Here is an 18,590-nt window from a genome sequence, read left to right on the forward strand (position 1 = left end):
TAACTCGAGCGATAAATTTTATAAAGTTTGAATCTGATTAATTGTCAAGTGACACTGGTCGAACTAAACATTTTTAAAACCCCTGTGATAATTTAATTTCAGTATAGTATTGCTCACTATTAACATCATACTGGCCAAAACAGCGTACGGCGCAAGAGAAAGAGAGAGTCGAAACGCAAGCACAACTTGAATCCAGAAATGATCAAACTATTCGTGGTTAGAAAAATATTTCCAAAGTTTAATATACCAAGCATAATGAGCATTTTACGAAATAAAGGAAAATCTAGCAAAACCAACAGGTTCCAATGAAATCTTCAAAAATGAGAAAAAAAGGGGAAATAGGAGTTGGAGGGGTCTGACGAGGGTTTTATCATTCTATTCGCGCTCTTGAGAAACGAATGTTGGAATTAGATTTGACATCTTTTATAAGGTTTTGAAAGCTTCAAAAACTTTCAAAAAAAAATTTTGTACTACTGCGGAATAGTCAGTGAAAAATATTTCGCTTCCTTACGTGTTTTGTTTTTAGTCAGCGTAAAAATGGTACAGTGACATGGTTAATCTATTCAATGGGGTGCAAATCTGAAAGTAACGAACACAAAATTTGCGTCATGTGTCATACGGCGAAAGCGGAATTTTTTCCATTTTCTGCGCTAAAAAAATGATAAAAAATATAACATAAACCCCTTTATTTTACAATGAGAACCCTAATTCAGCCCCTACTTTTTTTTTTACGTTTCTCTTCGTGTCTGCGTTATATTTTCTTTGTAGGGCAAGTATCGCGTCAATGATTTTCATTCGGTTTCATCATTCACAGCATCAAACCACTAAATGCGGCGCACACATTCCTTCGAATTTTGCGATTTTTGGATAAGTCAAGTTAGGAAAAAAAACAAATTTTGCAATCTCTTTTTTAAAACTGCTCACTTATAGGTTGGCGTAGTCTGATGCAAATATAGATAATTTCGTAATTGGAGGATAAACGTTGTGTGAGTATGTATTAATGGCAGTGCGAAGGAACTACGTCGACAATAAAATGCTTCAAAGAATCCAAAATAATTCTTTATTCCTCAAAGTGATGAAAATTTATCTTATCTGTACAAAATTATCAGAAAAATTTGACGTTAAGGTTTTGTGAAAAGATCAACCTGTCTGCTTGATGGCGTCACTTTTTTTCCCGCCTTTTTACATCCTCGTTAGCCGGTTGAAAACTCTAGCTTTTGAGAAATGGATTCCCAAAGTTGAATTGGAAATTTCTTAACGAGTCGTAATAGCTCTGCACTGCAGACAGAACAACTTACAAGTTTCTCTTTTTCCCGATCTCTTGATGTTTATGATTTTCTTTTGAAGGAAAATATTTAGCTTTTTCATTCGGTTTCATCGGTCGCAGTCTTCAAGAATAAAAAATAAAAATAAAAAAAAGGGAAAGACGAGTTGGAGGGGTATGGCGAGAGTTTTTATCATTTTATTCCCACCGTTGGCGGAAACAAATGTTGGAATTAGATCTCACATCTTTTATAACCAACAAAACGTTATAAAAAAACATTTCTGCGCTACTGCGGAATAAGCAGTGATTAACTGTTTAGTTTTTTATTCAGCGTAAAAATGAGACGGTGGCATGAGCTATCTATTTAATAAGGTGCAAATCTGAAGAGTAACGAACACTTAATTAGCCTCATGTGTCATTACGTGGAAAGCGAAATTTTCTCCTTTTCCACCCCCAAAAAATGCCTTTGGAGAAGAAATATAACATGAACCCCTTTATTTTACAATGCGACCCGAATTCAGCCCTAAGTTTTTTACCGTTCTCTATTTGTCTCCATTGTATTTTCTTTGTGGGGAAAGAATCGCTTTAATCTAATGATTTTCCTTCTGTTTCACCAGTCATAGCATCAAAACACTAAACGCAGTGCGGACGTCTCCAAAAATGTAACATTTTCTTTACTTCAAGTTGGTTCTGCATAATTAATGCTGACTTTGTTTTCAGTTACCAGTGGTAACGATTAGATTGGCTTGCGAGAAAAAAATACTTTTGGTGGTGAGAAAATCATCTACAGCAGTTTCGAGGATGCGTAAGATTATTCATTCAGATATCTGGCAAATATTTTGTTACCTAGAACCTTCTAACTTTGCGATTTGAAGATAAATAGAGATGAGAGAAAACGAAATTTTGCAATATCTTTTTTTAAACTGCTCATTTATGAGTGCACGTAGCCTGATGCAAATATAGACTATTTGTAATTGTAGGATAAACTTTCTGTGATCACGTAGTAATGGCTCTGCGAAGGAATTGCGTCAACGATAAAATGTTTCAAAGTATCAAAAATAACTGTTTAAAACCCAAAGTATTAAAAATGTATATTGTTTGCACAAAATCTACAGAAAATCCAAAATAAGGGTTTTGAGAATAGGTGCACCTGTCGGCTTGATGGCGTGACTTTTTTCCCGCAAAATTTTTCCTTTTGCTTTAAAACTTTCAAATTGCAAATGACGTAGAAAAAAAAAAACTCTTTTAAACCTGCAATGAGTCTCCAAATTTTATGCAACTTTGTCATTTATTTCATCGGAGAAGCCTATTTTTTGTCCGTTCTTTAAATGCTTGTGACGTTCTTTTGAAGGAAAAGATATCATTTCAGCTGTTTCATCGGTCGCAATCTTCAAGAACGAAAAAAACAAAAGGGAAATACGAGTTGAAGGGGCATGACGAGGGTTTTCTATCATTCTATTCGCCCCCTTGAGAAACGGATGTTGGAATTAGATTTGATATCTTTCATAAACTTCAAAACTTTGTAAGAAATTGTCTGTGCTATTGCGGAACAGTCAGTGATTAATTGTTTAGTTTTTTATTCAGCATAAAAATGGAACGGTTACACGAATTGTCAATTTAATAAGGACTGGTGCAAATCTGAAGAGTAAGGAACACTACATTGGCCTCATGTGTCATGCGTGGAAAGCGAAATTTTTTCCATTTTCCGCCCCATAACAATACTTTTGGAAAAGAAATATAACATAAACCCCTTTCTTTTACAATGAGACCCGGATTCGGCTTTAATCTTTTTCTACCGTTCTCTATATGTCTGCATTATATTTTCTTTATAGGGAAACTATCGCTTTAACTTAATGATTTTCCTTCGGTTTCACCAGTCATAGCATCAAAATACTAAATGCGGCGCACACATGTCTCCAAAAATGTAACAGGTACCTTACTTCATGATCAAGTTGGTTCTGCATAATGAAGGCAAGCTTTGTTTTCATTTTCCAGTGGTAACGATTTGATTGGTTTGCGAAAAAAAAAATAGTTTTGGGTACGTACGATTTCTCAATCAGATTTCATGCAAATATTTTGTCCATTAAAACCTTCCAACTTTGCGATTTCAAGAAAAGTAAAGATAAAAGAAAACCAAATTTGGCAATCTCTTTTTTAAAACTGCTCATTTATAGGTGCATGTAGCATGATCCCAATGTAGATAATTGCGTATTTCAGTGTAGGGTAAACATTATGTGATCATGTACTAATGGTACTACGACGGAATTGCGTCGACGATAAAATGCTTCAAAGTATTAAAAATAACTGTTTAAAACCCAAAGAGATAAAAATGTATACTATCCGCAAAAAATCAACAAAAATCCGGCGCAAAGGTTTCGAGAATAAATCAACCTATCAGATTGATTGCGTGACTTTTTTCCTACCTTTCGCCATTGGCCGGTTGTATCACTTTGAGGAGTGATTCGGCCTGAAATTGAATTCGAAATTTCTCACCGGGCGGTATTAGTTCTGCGATACGGAGAAAACAAAATAAACTTTACAAATAAAGCAGGGGTTTTATAAACGATTGTAAAAACCGAAAAAAGTAAAAGATTGCTAAGACGTGAGAATGATGAACACAAACCTAGCCGTGTGTGTCATACCGGAAGGAGGGAAGAAAAATTTCCTCTTTTGCATAAAATTTTAGATTTGGAAATGATATGAGGAAAAAAATTATTTAAAACTGCTACGAGTCTCCGAATTTCATCCAACTTAGCTATGTCATTCATTGGATCGGTTAAGCTTATTTTTTCCGATCTCTAAATGTTCGTGATGCTCTTTTCAAGGAGAAGTTATAATTTCAGTTTTTTCATGCAGCTTCATCGGTCGCTAAGAACGGCATGTTTATCTCTCCAAAGATGTGAAGTACTCTCTACCTGATGTTCTTGTGTAGCTAATGGTCAGCTGTTGTCATTTTCCAGTACTGTATTTTGCTAAATTCTAGTTTGAGGAGTTTTGGAGGAGTTTTAGAATACATCCAGTTTCCTAATTATGCTTTCTTGTATTTTCATTCCGTTAATTTTTGAGGGATTTTTGTAGACTTCTGTAAGGACTTAGAGTTATTATGAAACTTCCACGAAATGTAATGATTGCGAATGAAATTTAAAACTGATAATCATGATTGACATTTATTTTTTCTTTAGCATATTAAACATTATTCGGTCAAGGGGCGAGGAGAGTAGAGCGCAGAGATTGTTACCAAATTCTCATTACTACTTTACGTGGAAATATATAGCAGCTGAAAAGGAGAATTAGGACTTGAAAGTTGAGGATGAACAAATATACTCGGCATCAACCCGGAAACTGACAACTTAGGTCAAGTTCTCCGTCGGGAACTGTGTTTGTCTAACGGAACCGGGCATCTATAAACAGACCATGTTATTATTTCTCCGAGCCAGCTTCAGCGCGGCTGCATGTAGTAAAACAATGTTACAAATCAAATCTAGGAAGCCCGGTGAATTAAAACAGTTTGGTCCGATCTTACACAATATCATGAATAATTTCAAGATTTTTAAAAATTCGTCAACAGCTTGTTACAGGCTAATGCGTGGCACGTGACATAAACACGAGATGTTTATTCCAATCCGCGTTTATCACGTGCTCGCAAAAACAAGTAATAAAGGAGGGGTTTGGCGAGGTTTTTTTATCATTCTATTTTCGCCCTTGAGAAACGAATGTTGGAATCTAAATCTAAATATCGTTATGTCGGCAAAATCGTTTAGGACATCACGCCAACTCTATTAGATTTGACATCAAGTATAAGCTTCAAAACTCTGAAAAAAATTTCTGTGCTACTGTCGAACAGTTAGTGATTAATTGTTTAGCTTTTTTATTGAGCGTAAAAATGGGAAGGTGACATGAGCTATCAATTTAATAAGTTGCGAATCTGAAGTAACGAACGCTAAATTAGCCTCATGTGTCATACGTAGGAAGCGAAATGTTGTCCGCATTCTGCGCTAAAAAAACACTTTTGGAAAAAAATATAACATAAAACTCTTTATTTTACAATGAGACCCGAATTCAGCCTAATTTTTTTACCGTTCTCTGCATATCTGCATTATATATATTTTTTTTTTTGTAGGGAGAGTATCGCTTCAGTATAATGATTCTTCTTCGGTTTCACCAGTCATTGCATCAAAATACTAAATGCGGCGCACACATGACAAAAAGGTAATATGTACATTACTTCACTTTTGGTTCTGCATAATTAATGCAAGCTTTGTTTTCGTTTTCCAGTAGTAACGGTTGGATCAGTTTGCGAGAAGAATAGTTTTGGTGGTGAAAAAAAAAAAAAAACTCCACAGGAGTTTGAAGTTACGTGCGATTTCTCATCCAGATATCATGAAAATATTTTGTGCCCAACAACCTTCTAACTTTGCGCTTTTAAGATAAGTCAAGGTAGGAGAAAAAAGAAATTTTGCAATCTCTTTTTTAAAACTGCTTATTTATAGGTCCACGTAGCCTGATGCAGATAAAGATAATTTTGTTATTGTGGGATAAACTTTAGGTGATCATGTACCGATGGTACTTAGAAAGAATTACGTCGACGATAAAATGCTTCAGATGATAAAAATGAACTCTTTAACTCTCTAACTCCCAAGATCTTATTTTTCATTCTCCCCTCTAGCTGCTACATCTTTCCTTGTAAAATAGTTATGAGAATTTGGTGTTTAATTAAAGTAACAACCTCTACCTGATAAGTTTGAGTATTCTCATTACCTGTTTGCTGGATACTTTATGGATATTATAGGGAGAAGTCACATGTTAATCACTTCTGGGATAAAAGTTTAAGTGTTAAAAATACATGTTATCTGCGCAAAATCAACATAAAATCTAATAGAAATGTTTGGAGAATAGATCAACCTGTTGGCTTGATAGCGTGACTTTTTTCATGCCTATTTTCATCCTCATTGGCCGGTTGAAAACTCTTTTGAGGAGTGATTCCCGAAATTGAATTGGAAATTTCTTACCAGGTGGTAATAGTTCTGCGTTACAGACGAAACAACATCAACGTGACAAATGAAGCAGGGATTTTATAAACGATTGTAGAAACCAAAAAAAGTAAACGATTGTTGAGACGCGAGAGTGATGAACACAAACTTCGCTGTATGTGTCGTAGCGGGAGCTAGAAAGCAAAAGTTTCCCTTGTGCTTGAAACTTTACATTTTGGAAATGATATGAAAATAACCTCTTTTCACCCTGCTATGAATCTCCGAATTTTATCCAACCTTATCATTTTTTTAATGGGTCAAGCTTATTTTTGTCCGTTCTCTTAAAAGCTTCTGATGTTCTTTTGAAGAAGACATCATTTCAGCTTTTTCATTCGGTGTCATCGGTCGCTAAAAATGGCATGTTTATGTTTCCAAAAATATAAACTACTTCATAGCTTATGTTTCTGTCTAGCTAATGTTCACCTGTATTTATTTTCCAGCGGTTTAATTTGATTTATCCGCGTTTGAAGGATTTTGGAGGAGTTTGAGGGTAAGTGCGATTTCTGATTCATGTTTTCTTGTATGTTCTGTTAACAATCATTTACATTTTACAACATTTATTTTCATTCGCTTAAACCATCTTTTTAGGGGTTTTTGTAGACTTCTGTCAGGACTTAGAGTTATTATGGCACTTCCACGCAAGTGTCATGATTGTAAGTGAAACTCAAAAGTGACAATCGTGATTGACATTTATTTTCTCTTCACCATATTGTTACATTACCCGGCCAATGGGCGCAAGGAGAGTAGAGTGCAGAGATCGTTACCAAATTCTCATTACTATTTTACATGGAAATTTATAGCAACTGAAAATCAGAATCACAATTTCGAACTTGAATGTTAAGGATGAACAAATACACTCGGCATTCGATTGGATGGTGACGGCTTAAGTCAAATTCTCCGTTAAGAAATGTTTCTCGAACAGAACTGGACATCTAATGATTGCTACATCGCAGGGTCCGACCCATCTTCAAAGCGGCTGGAGTAAAGGAATATTACAGATAAAATCTAGAAACCCCGGTGAATTAAAACCGTCTGGTTCGATCTTACACAATATTATGAATAATTTTAAAGATTTTCGAAAATTAATCAACAGCTTGTCAGGTTAGCTGCTAAATGGCACGTGCATGAACACGAGATGTTTATTCTAACCAGCGTTTATCACGTGCTCGCAAAAACAAGTATAAAAGAAAAATCGCTAGCAAAACCAACAGGTGCCACCGGAATCTTTAAAAATTAAAAATGAAAAAAGGGATACAAATCGGAGGGGTATGGCGAGGTTTTTTTTTTATCACTTTATTCGCGCCCTTGAGAAACAATTGTTGGAATTAGATTTGATATTTTTTATAAGCTTCAAAACTTTAAAAAAATTTCTGTTCTACTGCGGAAAAGGCAGTGATTAATTGTTTAGATTTTTATTCAGCGTAAATTTGGGACAGTTTCGTGAGCTGTCAATTCAATAAGGTGCAAATCTGGAGAGTAACGAACACTAAATTAGCTACATGTGACATACGAAGAGAGGGAAATGTTTTCCGCATTCTGCGCCAAAAAAAAAAATACTTTTAGAAAAAATGTATAACATAAATCTCTTTACGTTACAATGAGACCCGAATTCAGCCTTAATTTTTTTTACCGTTCTCTGCATGTCTGTATCATAATTTCTTTCCAGGGAAAGTATCGCTCCAATTTAATGATTTTCTTTCGGTTTCACCAGTCATAACATCAAAACACTGAATACGGTGCGCACATGTCTCCAAAAATGTATCACGTACCTTAATTTAACTTGGTTCTGCATAATTAATGCTAACTTTTTTTCATTTTCCAGTGGTGACGATTGGATTGGTTTGCGAGAAAAACAGTTTTGATGGTGAGAAAAAATCTACAGGAGTTTGAGGTAATGTACGATTTCTCAATCAGATATCATGCAAATGTTTTGTCCGCTAGAACCTTCTAACTTTGCGATTGCAAGATAGGTTAAGATAGGAGAAAACCAAATTTTGTAATCTCTTTTTTAAAACTGCTCATTTATAGGTCCACGTAGCCTGATGCAAATGTAGATAATTTCGTAATTGTAGGATCATTAAACTCTGTGTGATCATCTACTATTGGCACTGCAAAGAAATTACGTTGACGATAAAATACTTCACATTATTACACGACTCGGCCAGTCAGAGGGCCAATAACTAAAATCAACCAATCAAATTGCTCTATTGCCGGTCCAATATTCTCTAAGTATTGGACCGGGCACTGTCCCGAATGGTCCCGAATCATGATACCGCACTTGTGTCCCTTTGAACTTCAGTCGTTTAATAAATCTCTTATTAACCAAGCCTGCTCGGGACCGTACTGGAAGAATATCGGCACTGGGTCTTTTTGGTACGGACCGAGCTGCGCTCGGTCCGTACTGTCAAGACCTCGGGCCGATATTCTCCCAGTACGCCCCTCGCGCTTGGTTAATAAGATATATGTATACAAAATAACTCTTTAAACCCCAAAGTGATAAAAATTAATATTACCCGCACAAACTCAACGGAAAATCTAGTATAAGAGTTATGAGAATGGATCAACCGGTTGGCTTGATGGCGTGACTTTCTTCCCGCCTTTTAACATCCTCGTTGGCTGGTTGAAACTCTCTTGAGAAGTGATTCCCGAAATCGAATTGGAAATTTCTTACCAGATGGTAATAGTTCTGCGTTACAGACAAAGCAACATTAACTTGACAAATAAAGCAGGAATTTTACAAACGATTGTAGAAACCAAAAAATAAAAAAGAAGAGTTATCTGAAACGCGAAAGTGATGAACATAAACTTAGCTGTATGTGTCATACCGGGAGCTAGAAAATAAAAGTTTCCCTTTTGCTTCAAACGTTACATATAGAAACGATATGAAAATAAACTCTTTTAAACCTCTAATGAGTCTCCGAAATTTATCCAACCTTGTCATTTATTTGATCGGTCAGATTTATCTTTTTTCCCATCTCTTGCTGTTAGTATTGTTCTTTTGAAGGAAAGATACCATTTCACTTTTTTTATTCGGTTTCTCGGTCGCTTTAAAACGGAATGTTTATGTCTCCAACGCTATAAAGTACTCCGTGGCTGATAGTTCTGCGTAGCCCATCGTCACCTCTTTTCGTTTTCCAGTGGTGTGATTTGATTCCTTCGAGTTCGAAAAGTTTTGGAGGAGTTTGAAAGGTTTGTCGGACAGAACCACACATCTTAAAAACAAACCACGTAGTGATTGCTAGTATATCGCAGTCTCCGAGCTAGCTTCAAAGCGACTTTCGTAAAAGGAATATTAGAGATCAAATCTAGAAAGCCTAATGAATTAAAACCGTTTGGTCTGATTTTACACAAGACCTTGAATAATTTCAAGAGTTTCAAAAATCTTTCAACAGCTTGTCAGACTGCTAAGTGGCACGTGACATAAGCACGAGATGTTTATTCCACGCCGCCTTTATCACGTGGTCGCAAAAAATCGACGATAGACGGCGTCAGAATCAGATTCAGAGGGTTTTTCTAAAAAAAAAATGGACGACTATGCTTTTTATTTGCCAGTTGTTTTGTTGCATTCTGCCAACAATTTCTCTGAATTTGTCACGCAACGTGATTCATAGCATGTCGATCAAGTTGTTACAAAATGAGCGCTCGATGTCACCGTTGTCACGCAAGTGGTTTCTGTGAGCTAATGTCTCATACTGATTCAAAGAAATATACCCCAGTATCTTGAACGACATTTATTAGGGGGTTTCAATGGGGTCAACCGTTAACCGTCAAATGGACAAATTCTTAACCGTCAATTGTTAAAAAACGCAATATTTTTACCGCAAGCCAATGTTCGCCGTCAAATGTCTCAGATATCGTTAATTAGGAACTAAACGATTGCCATGATTGGGGTCAAGTTCTGTTGTATATAAATATAAGTTTTAATATATGACAAAAAAAATTCATTTAGGTTCATTAACATCTAGTCGCGAGTAAAACTGATCAGCGACAGAACTGACCTCCGGTGTGCAACACTTCCTGTGTGGTAAAACGTTAGTTTTTTATTAAAAATAGGAGTTATAAATCAACCGCACAGTCCTTTACAAATGCGTAATTATAAAAAATTACAGCCAAATTTGCGCATTTAGTTCGTTTTAGAAACGACATTCCAATGAAATAACCGTCAACCATCAAATGATCTAAAATTTAACCGTCAATCGTCAAAAGGGCTTATTTTTAACCGTAAACCGTCAACGTGAGTTACTTGACCGCCCCTTGGCGAAAAACATTAATCAACTCCATATGAGTCTTTAATGTTTACTTGTTTGCAATTTCCACAGAACGTGATGTGACAAGGAAGGTGCAAAGAATTTTGATGGTGAGAAAGTTTTTGGACTTGTTATGTTTTGCATATTCTGTCCAGTATGGACGTTACACACCAAAATAATAACTCCAGGGGGCAGTGCTGCGGGACGTACTGAAGAAATGCTAGTATGTTTTCAACGGATGTTACACTCCAAACTAATGATTCCTGGGAGCAGCATTGCAATACATACCAAAAAACTGCCAATAGTGTTTTCAATGGCGTTGCCATCTTACGACATATACTTCCATTTGATATTTTTTAAAAGCTTACAACTCGCGCTCGATTTCTGTTGTCGATAACAGTCACACTATAACACGTGAACTAAAATGCTTGGAATTGCGTGAACTGCCTGGATTCAGAAGAAGAAAGAATCAATAGAAGTGGAATCCATTGATTTGCAAAGCCCTAAACCTTCAATGATGATTCGTCAGCCACATTGCAACACGATTGCAGAGAACATAATTGGATTAAAAAAATTCCTCTCACAGTCAAATTGGACAGAATGTAGTGCTACTACACATCCAATACACGAGTACAGAAAAACTTTAAAACGTGATACTGTTACTGGTATTTCTGTTGTTAAATCAGAAAAATGTTTATCAAATTTTTTGTGGCTTAAGAATATTAAATGTTTAATTGATGAGGTTTTTGTACATGTACAAAATTGACATGAATGTTGAATTCTCAAAAATTTTGCAACTGAATAGTTTTTCAAAATTCTCTAATCTTAGAGGGGATCCTCCAAAACTTACACAAGGGAACCATAATGAACAACAGGACAAAAATCAAGCAAACCATCCTTATAGGTATTTCTGTTGCTGAATTCATGCACAATACCAAACGTGATCTACAAGCAATCGAGTTATGCAAGGAATGTTTAGTTTTGCTAAACAGCATAGCATTGGGTGAAGAAGATCAATTCACTATACTATCTATCATTGCGATCGATTCAATAATGATGTCCGCATATATCAACATCTCTGATTACACAAACGCAGAAAGATGCGCTAGAAAACGTATTTTTGCACTCCATGATTTTGGAGCCACAAAATCAGAAGGGCAAGTAAGGTTACAACTGGCAAAAATACTTTACAAGCAAAGAAGGTTTGAAGACGCAAGAAAACAGTGTGAAATCGCAATAGGAAACATGAAGGCAATTCGAGAAAGGCTATGGGAAGCCATTGGTTACAATGATCTGGCAATTATGTTAGAATCACTCGGTGAATATCAGAAGGCTAAAGAATATTACGAGAAAGCACTTGCCATCCAAATGGAAATTGGCCACAAGAGAGGAGAAGCAACAACCTACGGAAACCTAGGAGTTGTGTTACAATTACTCGGTGAATATCAGAAGGCCAAAGAATATTACGAGAAAGCACTTGCCATCCAAATGCAAATTTGTGACAAGGAAGGAGAAGCAACAAACTACGGAAACCAAGGAACTCTGTTTCTCTCACTCAATAAATATCGGAAGGCCAAAGAATATTACGAGAAATCACTTGCCATCCACATGCAAATTGGTGACAAGGTAGGAGAAGCAGCAAACTACAGAAACCTAGGATATGTGTTAGCATCACTCGGTGAATATCAGAAGGCTAAAGAATATTACGAGAAATCACTTGCCATCCACATGCAAATTGGTGACAAGGGAGGAGAAGCAGCAAACTACAGAAACCTAGGAGATGTGTTAGCATCACTCGGTGAATATCAGAAGGCTAAAGAATATCACGAGAAATCACTTGCCCTCCACATGGAAATTGGTGACAAGGGAAGAGAAGCAACAGCCTACGGAAACCTAGGAGATGTGTTACGATTACTCGGTGAATATCAGAAGGCTAAAGAATATTACGAGAAATCACTTGCCATCCACATGCAAATTGGTGACAAGGGAGGAGAAGCAGCAAACTACAGAAACCTAGGAGATGTGTTAGCATCACTCGGTGAATATCAGAAGGCTAAAGAATATCACGAGAAATCACTTGCCCTCCACATGGAAATTGGTGACAAGGGAAGAGAAGCAACAGCCTACGGAAACCTAGGAGATGTGTTACGATTACTCGGTGAATATCAGAAGGCTAAAGAATATCACGAGAAATCACTTGCCATCCACATGCAAATTGGTGACAAGGGAGGAGAAGCAGAAAACTACAGAGACTTAGCAAAAGTGTTACGATCACTCGGTGAATATCAGAAGGCTAAAGAATATCACGAGAAAGTACTTGCCATCCAAGTGCAGATTGGTGACAAGGGAGAAGAAGCAACAACCTACGGAAAACTAGGAAATGTGTTAAACTCACTCGATGAATATAAGAAGGCTAAAGAATATCACGAGAAAGCACTTGCCATCCACATGCACATTGGTGATAAGGGAGGAGAAGCAACAACCTACAGAAACCTCGGAACTGTGTTACAATCACTCGGTGAATATCAGAAGGCTAAAGAATATTACGAGAAATCACTTGCCATCCACATACAAATTGGTGACAAGGGAGGAGAAGCAGCAAACTACAGAAACCTGGGAGATATGTTAGCATCACTCGGTGAATATCAGAAGGCTAAAGAATATCACGAGAAATCACTTGCCCTCCACATGGAAATTGGTGACAAGGGAGGAGAAGCAACAACCTACGGAAAACTAGGAAATGTGTTAGCATCACTGGGTGAATATCAGAAGGCTAAAGAATATCACGAGAAATCACTTGCCATCCAAATGCAAATTGGTGACAAGGGAGGGGAAGCAACAAACTACAGAAACCTAGGAACTGTGTTACGATCACTTGGTGAATATCAGAAGGCTAAAGAATATTACGAGAAAGCACTTGCCATCCAAATGCAAATTGGAGACAAGAGAGGAGAAGCAACAACCTACGCAAATCTAGGAAATGTGTTACGATCACTCCATGAAGATCAGAAGGCTAAAGAATATTACGAGAAATCACTTGCTATCACAATGCAAATTTATGACAAGGGAAGAGAAGTAGGAAGCTACATAAACCTAGGAAGTGTGTTACAATCACTCGGTGAATATCAGAAGGCTAAAGAATATTACGAGAAAGCACTTGCCAATATAATAGAAGTTGGTAACAGATCGGCACTAGCATTATTGTACTTGAAACTAGGAAGCGTTTCTTCCGCGCGCGAAAAGTATCTGTATGGCGAGAAAGCACTTTCTATTGCCACAGAAATTGGTGACCGAGAACGTCAAGCAGGTGCTTTTCATCTCCTTGGTGAGTTTTTCTTGTGGCGCAAAGACTATCAGAAGGCCATAGAATGTTACAGGAAACAGCTTGCCATCAACGGTGAGATTTGCAATAGAGAGGGATTGGCACGGAGCTACCTAAACCTAGGATTTGTGTCCCTAAACATTGGCGAAAGTGAAAGAGCCGAGGAATACCTTGAGAAAGTCCGCTGGATAAACTCTGATATGGGAGTAATAGATCTTGAGTTAAGCACCCTCTGCCTTATGTCAATGTGTAGGCGTTTTGAACCAAGGTCCAAGGAGGCATATCTATATCTCTATCAGTACATCGCTGAACATGAAGCATGGCGAAATTCTCAGCAAGGAAACGAACAATTTCAACTAGACATTTTAGAGTTCACAGATGCACCCTACAAGAGGCTCAGTAGACTGCTAAGTTTTGCTGGTAATCTTCGAGATGCGCTCTATGTCGAGGAGCTTACACGGGCTAGATGCCTAGCAGACTTGGTGGCACGAAACTTTTCCATTGAAAATCATATCTCAGCTGATCCACAATCATGGTATGGGATGGAAGAAATTGTGAACAAAGAACGTGACTCTGCATTCTTGTACATTTCGTATGATGATCGAAGGGTTTTTCTTTGGGTTCTGAAAGCAAACGGTGACATTTTGTTTCGATACTCCGAAGAAGTCGATGACAAAACTCTCATGGCTGAGAATGCTTATGATCTGAATACTTATTTCAACAAAAGTATCCGCGGCTTTGGCGTTTTACCCAGACAGAAGTGCGAGGATCGGTCTTTGACCGAAACCATGCCGATATTAACCCAAGATGAAAGCGAAGCAGATTTGAGAGGCGAGAAAGCCGAAGACACTGAAAGGATGCTTTCTGAATGTTTCAAACTGATCATCGCTCCAGTGGCCGAATTACTCACCGAGCCGGAAATCATTATTGTTCCCGAACGTAACTTGTACCGAGTCCCATTTGTAGCCTTACGCGACCAACCAGGCGGAAAATCTCTAGCAGAGACCTACAGGCTCCGCATCGTCCCTTCTTTGACGACTCTGAAGCTTATTCAGAACTGCCCAGCGGACTGCCACAATCATACTGGCGCACTGGTTGTGGGCAGTCCGAAGGTGGGCAGGGCGCGTTACAGGGGAAAAATCCATAACTTCGCATCACTAAACGGTGCGAGAAAGGAAGCAGAGATGATCGGACAACTGCTGGGTGTTCAGCCTTTGTTAGGAGAGCGTGCCACAAGAGAAGCGGTACTTCAAGCAATGAGTTCAGTGAGTCTGATTCATATTGCTGCCCATGGTAATGCCGACAGAGGAGAGATTGCCCTTTCCCCTGGACCTTTCTCGAGCAATATTCCAGAAGAAGAAGACTACCTCTTGAGGATCGCTGATATCTCACAGGTGAAACTGCGAGCTAAACTGGTGGTACTCAGCTGTTGCCACAGTGCGCGTGGAGAAATCAAACTCGAGGGAGTCATTGGAATCGCTCGCGCGTTCTTGGCATCTGGTGCACGTTCAGTGCTGGCAACACTGTGGGCCATTGAAGACGATGCAACGGAGCAGTTCATGAATCGTTTCTACAGACACCTTGTGGATGGATTTAGTGCCAGTGAATGTCTTCAACAGGCCATGAAGTGGCTGAGGAACATCGGCTATACCAAAGTTTCTCAGTGGGCTCCGTTCATGCTGATTGGAGACAATGTGACATTTGACTTTAAGGAACAAAGGTGAGTTCTGTTACCAAGGATAAAATGATACAACCAACACTTTACTACAGACAGTAACTGTTTCCATTTTAAATGACCAGAATTAGTGTTTAGATGCGTATGTTGTTATTCGATCCTTGAAATGCTGAAAGAGTCTTTCAGCCCTTTTGCAGATGCAGTGACAGAGAGTGCTTTGAGAATTTCAGAAAGAAAGATAGTTATATCTTGTGTGGGATACAAATTTAGAAAACACTACAAATATCAATTTACAGTTTAAACCCGGGTCAGTCAGTCGCTATGGTAACGATGATGATGGTTATGATCATAGAAATGTTTTGATTGATGCTTGTGATATGCTTAATATTTTCTTTATTCTTGATTGTTTCATTAATGCTTTTTTGGTATGTTTTTTTTTTTTAATTTAGAAAAGAAGAATCTGATCGTAAAGGACAAGAATGAAGCCTACAAGAAACAGTCAGAATAGTCTTATTATTTTTGGAATTTGACATCTATGTGTGTAGTCCAATGAAGTATTAGAGGACAATTTCCTTGCTTATAATCGACAAGAAGAGTTTTTTCTGAGGTTTTCAATTCATGTTCGCTTAAGATGTGTACAAAGTATAAATAGTCTTTAAAATATGAAAAACGAGAGGAATTGGAACGTTTAATTCCACGGAATGTCCTTACTTAAAAAAGTCATAAACAGAAGTTGAACCACTCAGCCTTAAGTGATTGTATAGTATAAGTTATGAAATTTGAGTGCTTGGCATTGTTTTTTAAGGTAATAGAAACTCAAATTCTTTTTTATCAGAATTTTTTGCTGCTTGAAAAAATTTTTGTTAAAAGTAGAAAAAAAAAAAAAGAGAAAAAAAAATTGAAGAAGAGGTTAGTTGTAGAGAGGTCGATCCCCAGTTAAATTTAAAAGGCACGTGCACATATTGAGAAAGACAGAGAAGTTGGACGTTTCACTTCAAGTTTTAATTGGGGTCAATATTACATTTTTTAGTCAAGTTGGCAAGGCTCTTGCTTGAAATACTTTTGTTTAAAGGAAAAGGTTTTATTGGTCAACTGGATAAAAGTTTACTTTAAGTAGTCTCAAACAAGCTCGTGTACAGATCGAGAAAAGACAGAAAAGTTGGATCTTTTTTTTCATTGAACTGATTTTAGGTGTAACTAGGGTCTCGAAAGTAAGAAACAGATACGATTCCTATTTATCGTAAGTTATTTTCAGGAAAACTGTTCCATTGGATAAAATTCTTGTATTGTACATAAGTATCATGGATGAAATGTTTAAACTGATTCGATTTCGTTCTTCATTTAAATTAAAGCAGAATTTAAAGACACCGAATTTTCTTTCCTCTTCGCCCCATATATATTCGGCTAGCTCTATAGTCCCCAGTCCCATTTATACCTGATGGCGACGACTGCATAATCCTCCTGCGTTCACCTTGAAAGCAATGCGGACCCCCACAAAAATCCTCCGCCCCACCCCCCTCCCACCCCCGTCCCCGGTGATAATTAGGACTGGTCCTTAGCTGGATAAATGATATTTTCACTTCCTGTTTCGTTTAACCATTTTAAACGGATGATATTGTTTACATTGAGCCCTCCAGTTAAAAAAAGCCCCTGGCTTCTTTCGGATTTTTGTTCGCTTTCATTCAGCTCCTTCTCAAAACTCATTGTAACTGTTGTCGCTGTATTTCACCTGGTCCCATCCATCATGATCTCATTCAGGCTCTGTGACGTCAGTTTCCCCGGGAGTTAGTTTACAAACCTACCCGTGACGCAAAATGTTCTCCGAGTGAAATTAGGGATAATTAGCATAATATTGCTTCGGTGATAAAAGATGGTCGATAATTTCGTCATATCTCGCTATAATCACCTCTTTCAGGGTGATTATGGCAGGGGCACTAAATTTCAAAATGACAGCCTCGCGTTTTGTCAACGTTACTGAGGGTGGGATAAACGCAATAGAAGAAAACACAATTCCGAAGAGCTCAAAAGATGTTTTAAATTTGGGGTAACACAAAGAAAGACATGAAGTTTTTACTGATTGGATTAAATAAACCTGTTAAATTCAAGCAGATATTGGCGGCTCTTCTCTATTCTAGTAATGAATTTACAATGGCACTTGAAAGCACCGGAGCTATTATGATTAAACAAGTTTTCGCCTCAGGCTCATTGAATATTGTTGAATAATCCACTCGACTTCGTGTCGGGGACGAATAAATTTAACTAATATCCCACGAGGGTTTTCAGAGGTTGCAAATGTAGCGTTGCAGTTGTGTCTTCCGTTGCAGTTAGGTCCTCACAACTAATAACCAATAGAATGTGGTTTTATTTCTTCCAATCAAAAGGCGTTGTGAACGTGTCTCTTGCTTGTCACTTCCCAACCAGGGGAGGGATGCAATGTAAAAATATTAATTGTAAAAAGATCGTTAAGATTTCCGCGCTCGAAGGTTAAGAATTTCACGGGATATCCTTGTTTCATGAGCTATCCTTGGTGTCGTTTGGGACACTTCGGATTGGTGAAAGATTAAGATTCTGGTTGCGTTTTTAAGTGCGAATTATTGGCGAAATTTTCTTCGATACGTTGGAAAGCTTAGGAAGACGAGAATTTGACATTGCCTTTTGGCTTCGATTCCCTTATTAGTTTGGAGTGCGTTGGTGATCGAAGTTGTGCTTTTCTATCGGAACTAGTACGGTAAGGTAAGGTTTCGGTTGCACTTCATGCTAGTATTTTTGTTAAATTTAAATATTACAACCATTCTTCAAAGATCGCGTTCAAGTTTCGGGCTAAATCATCCTCGGAGACCCAGGGGCTGCGTCGATTTCAAGTAAGGGCATGAAGAGCCCCTGTGGTCATTGTCTTTTAAGACAAGTTCCAAACGGTCGCAGTCGTTCTGCCATCTGATTGGTGCCAGAAAATCTTTGTGTTTTTCTGCTCAATCAGAGTGAAGTGTGCTTTAGAGTCCTTTCGTGTGTTTTAACACGGACATATACTACTAGCTCAATGCTTTCAATAAGA

General features: G+C 37.7%; 1 protein-coding gene and 1 long non-coding RNA gene across 2 annotated transcripts in view; one reads left to right on the plus strand and one right to left on the minus strand.

Moving 5' to 3' along the window:
• The window catches only part of LOC148720557 (uncharacterized), a 486,858-nt gene that overhangs the window by 317,696 nt on the left and 150,572 nt on the right, over positions 1-18,590 (minus strand). The window lies entirely within an intron of this gene.
• Positions 11,387-16,895, plus strand: LOC111319179 (uncharacterized). The gene is made up of 2 exons (XM_088739745.1): positions 11,387-15,583; positions 15,988-16,895. The coding sequence occupies exons 1-2, from the start codon at positions 11,406-11,408 to the stop codon at positions 16,019-16,021; spliced, it is 4,212 nt and encodes a 1,403-aa protein (XP_088595871.1). The 5' UTR covers positions 11,387-11,405; the 3' UTR covers positions 16,022-16,895.

This window comes from Stylophora pistillata, chromosome 11 (genome assembly GCF_964205215.1).
Source record: "Stylophora pistillata chromosome 11, jaStyPist1.2, whole genome shotgun sequence".
In the NCBI taxonomy this organism is placed as follows: Eukaryota; Metazoa; Cnidaria; class Anthozoa; order Scleractinia; family Pocilloporidae; genus Stylophora; species Stylophora pistillata.

Coding starts and splice junctions, on each gene's coding strand:
- LOC111319179 (XM_088739745.1), top strand. CDS start 11,406: ATGAACAACAGGACAAAAATCAAGCAAACCATCCTTATAGGTATTTCT. Junction 15,584..15,987: donor TTTGACTTTAAGGAACAAAG/GTGAGTTCTGTT, acceptor TTTTTAATTTAG/AAAAGAAGAATCTGATCGTA.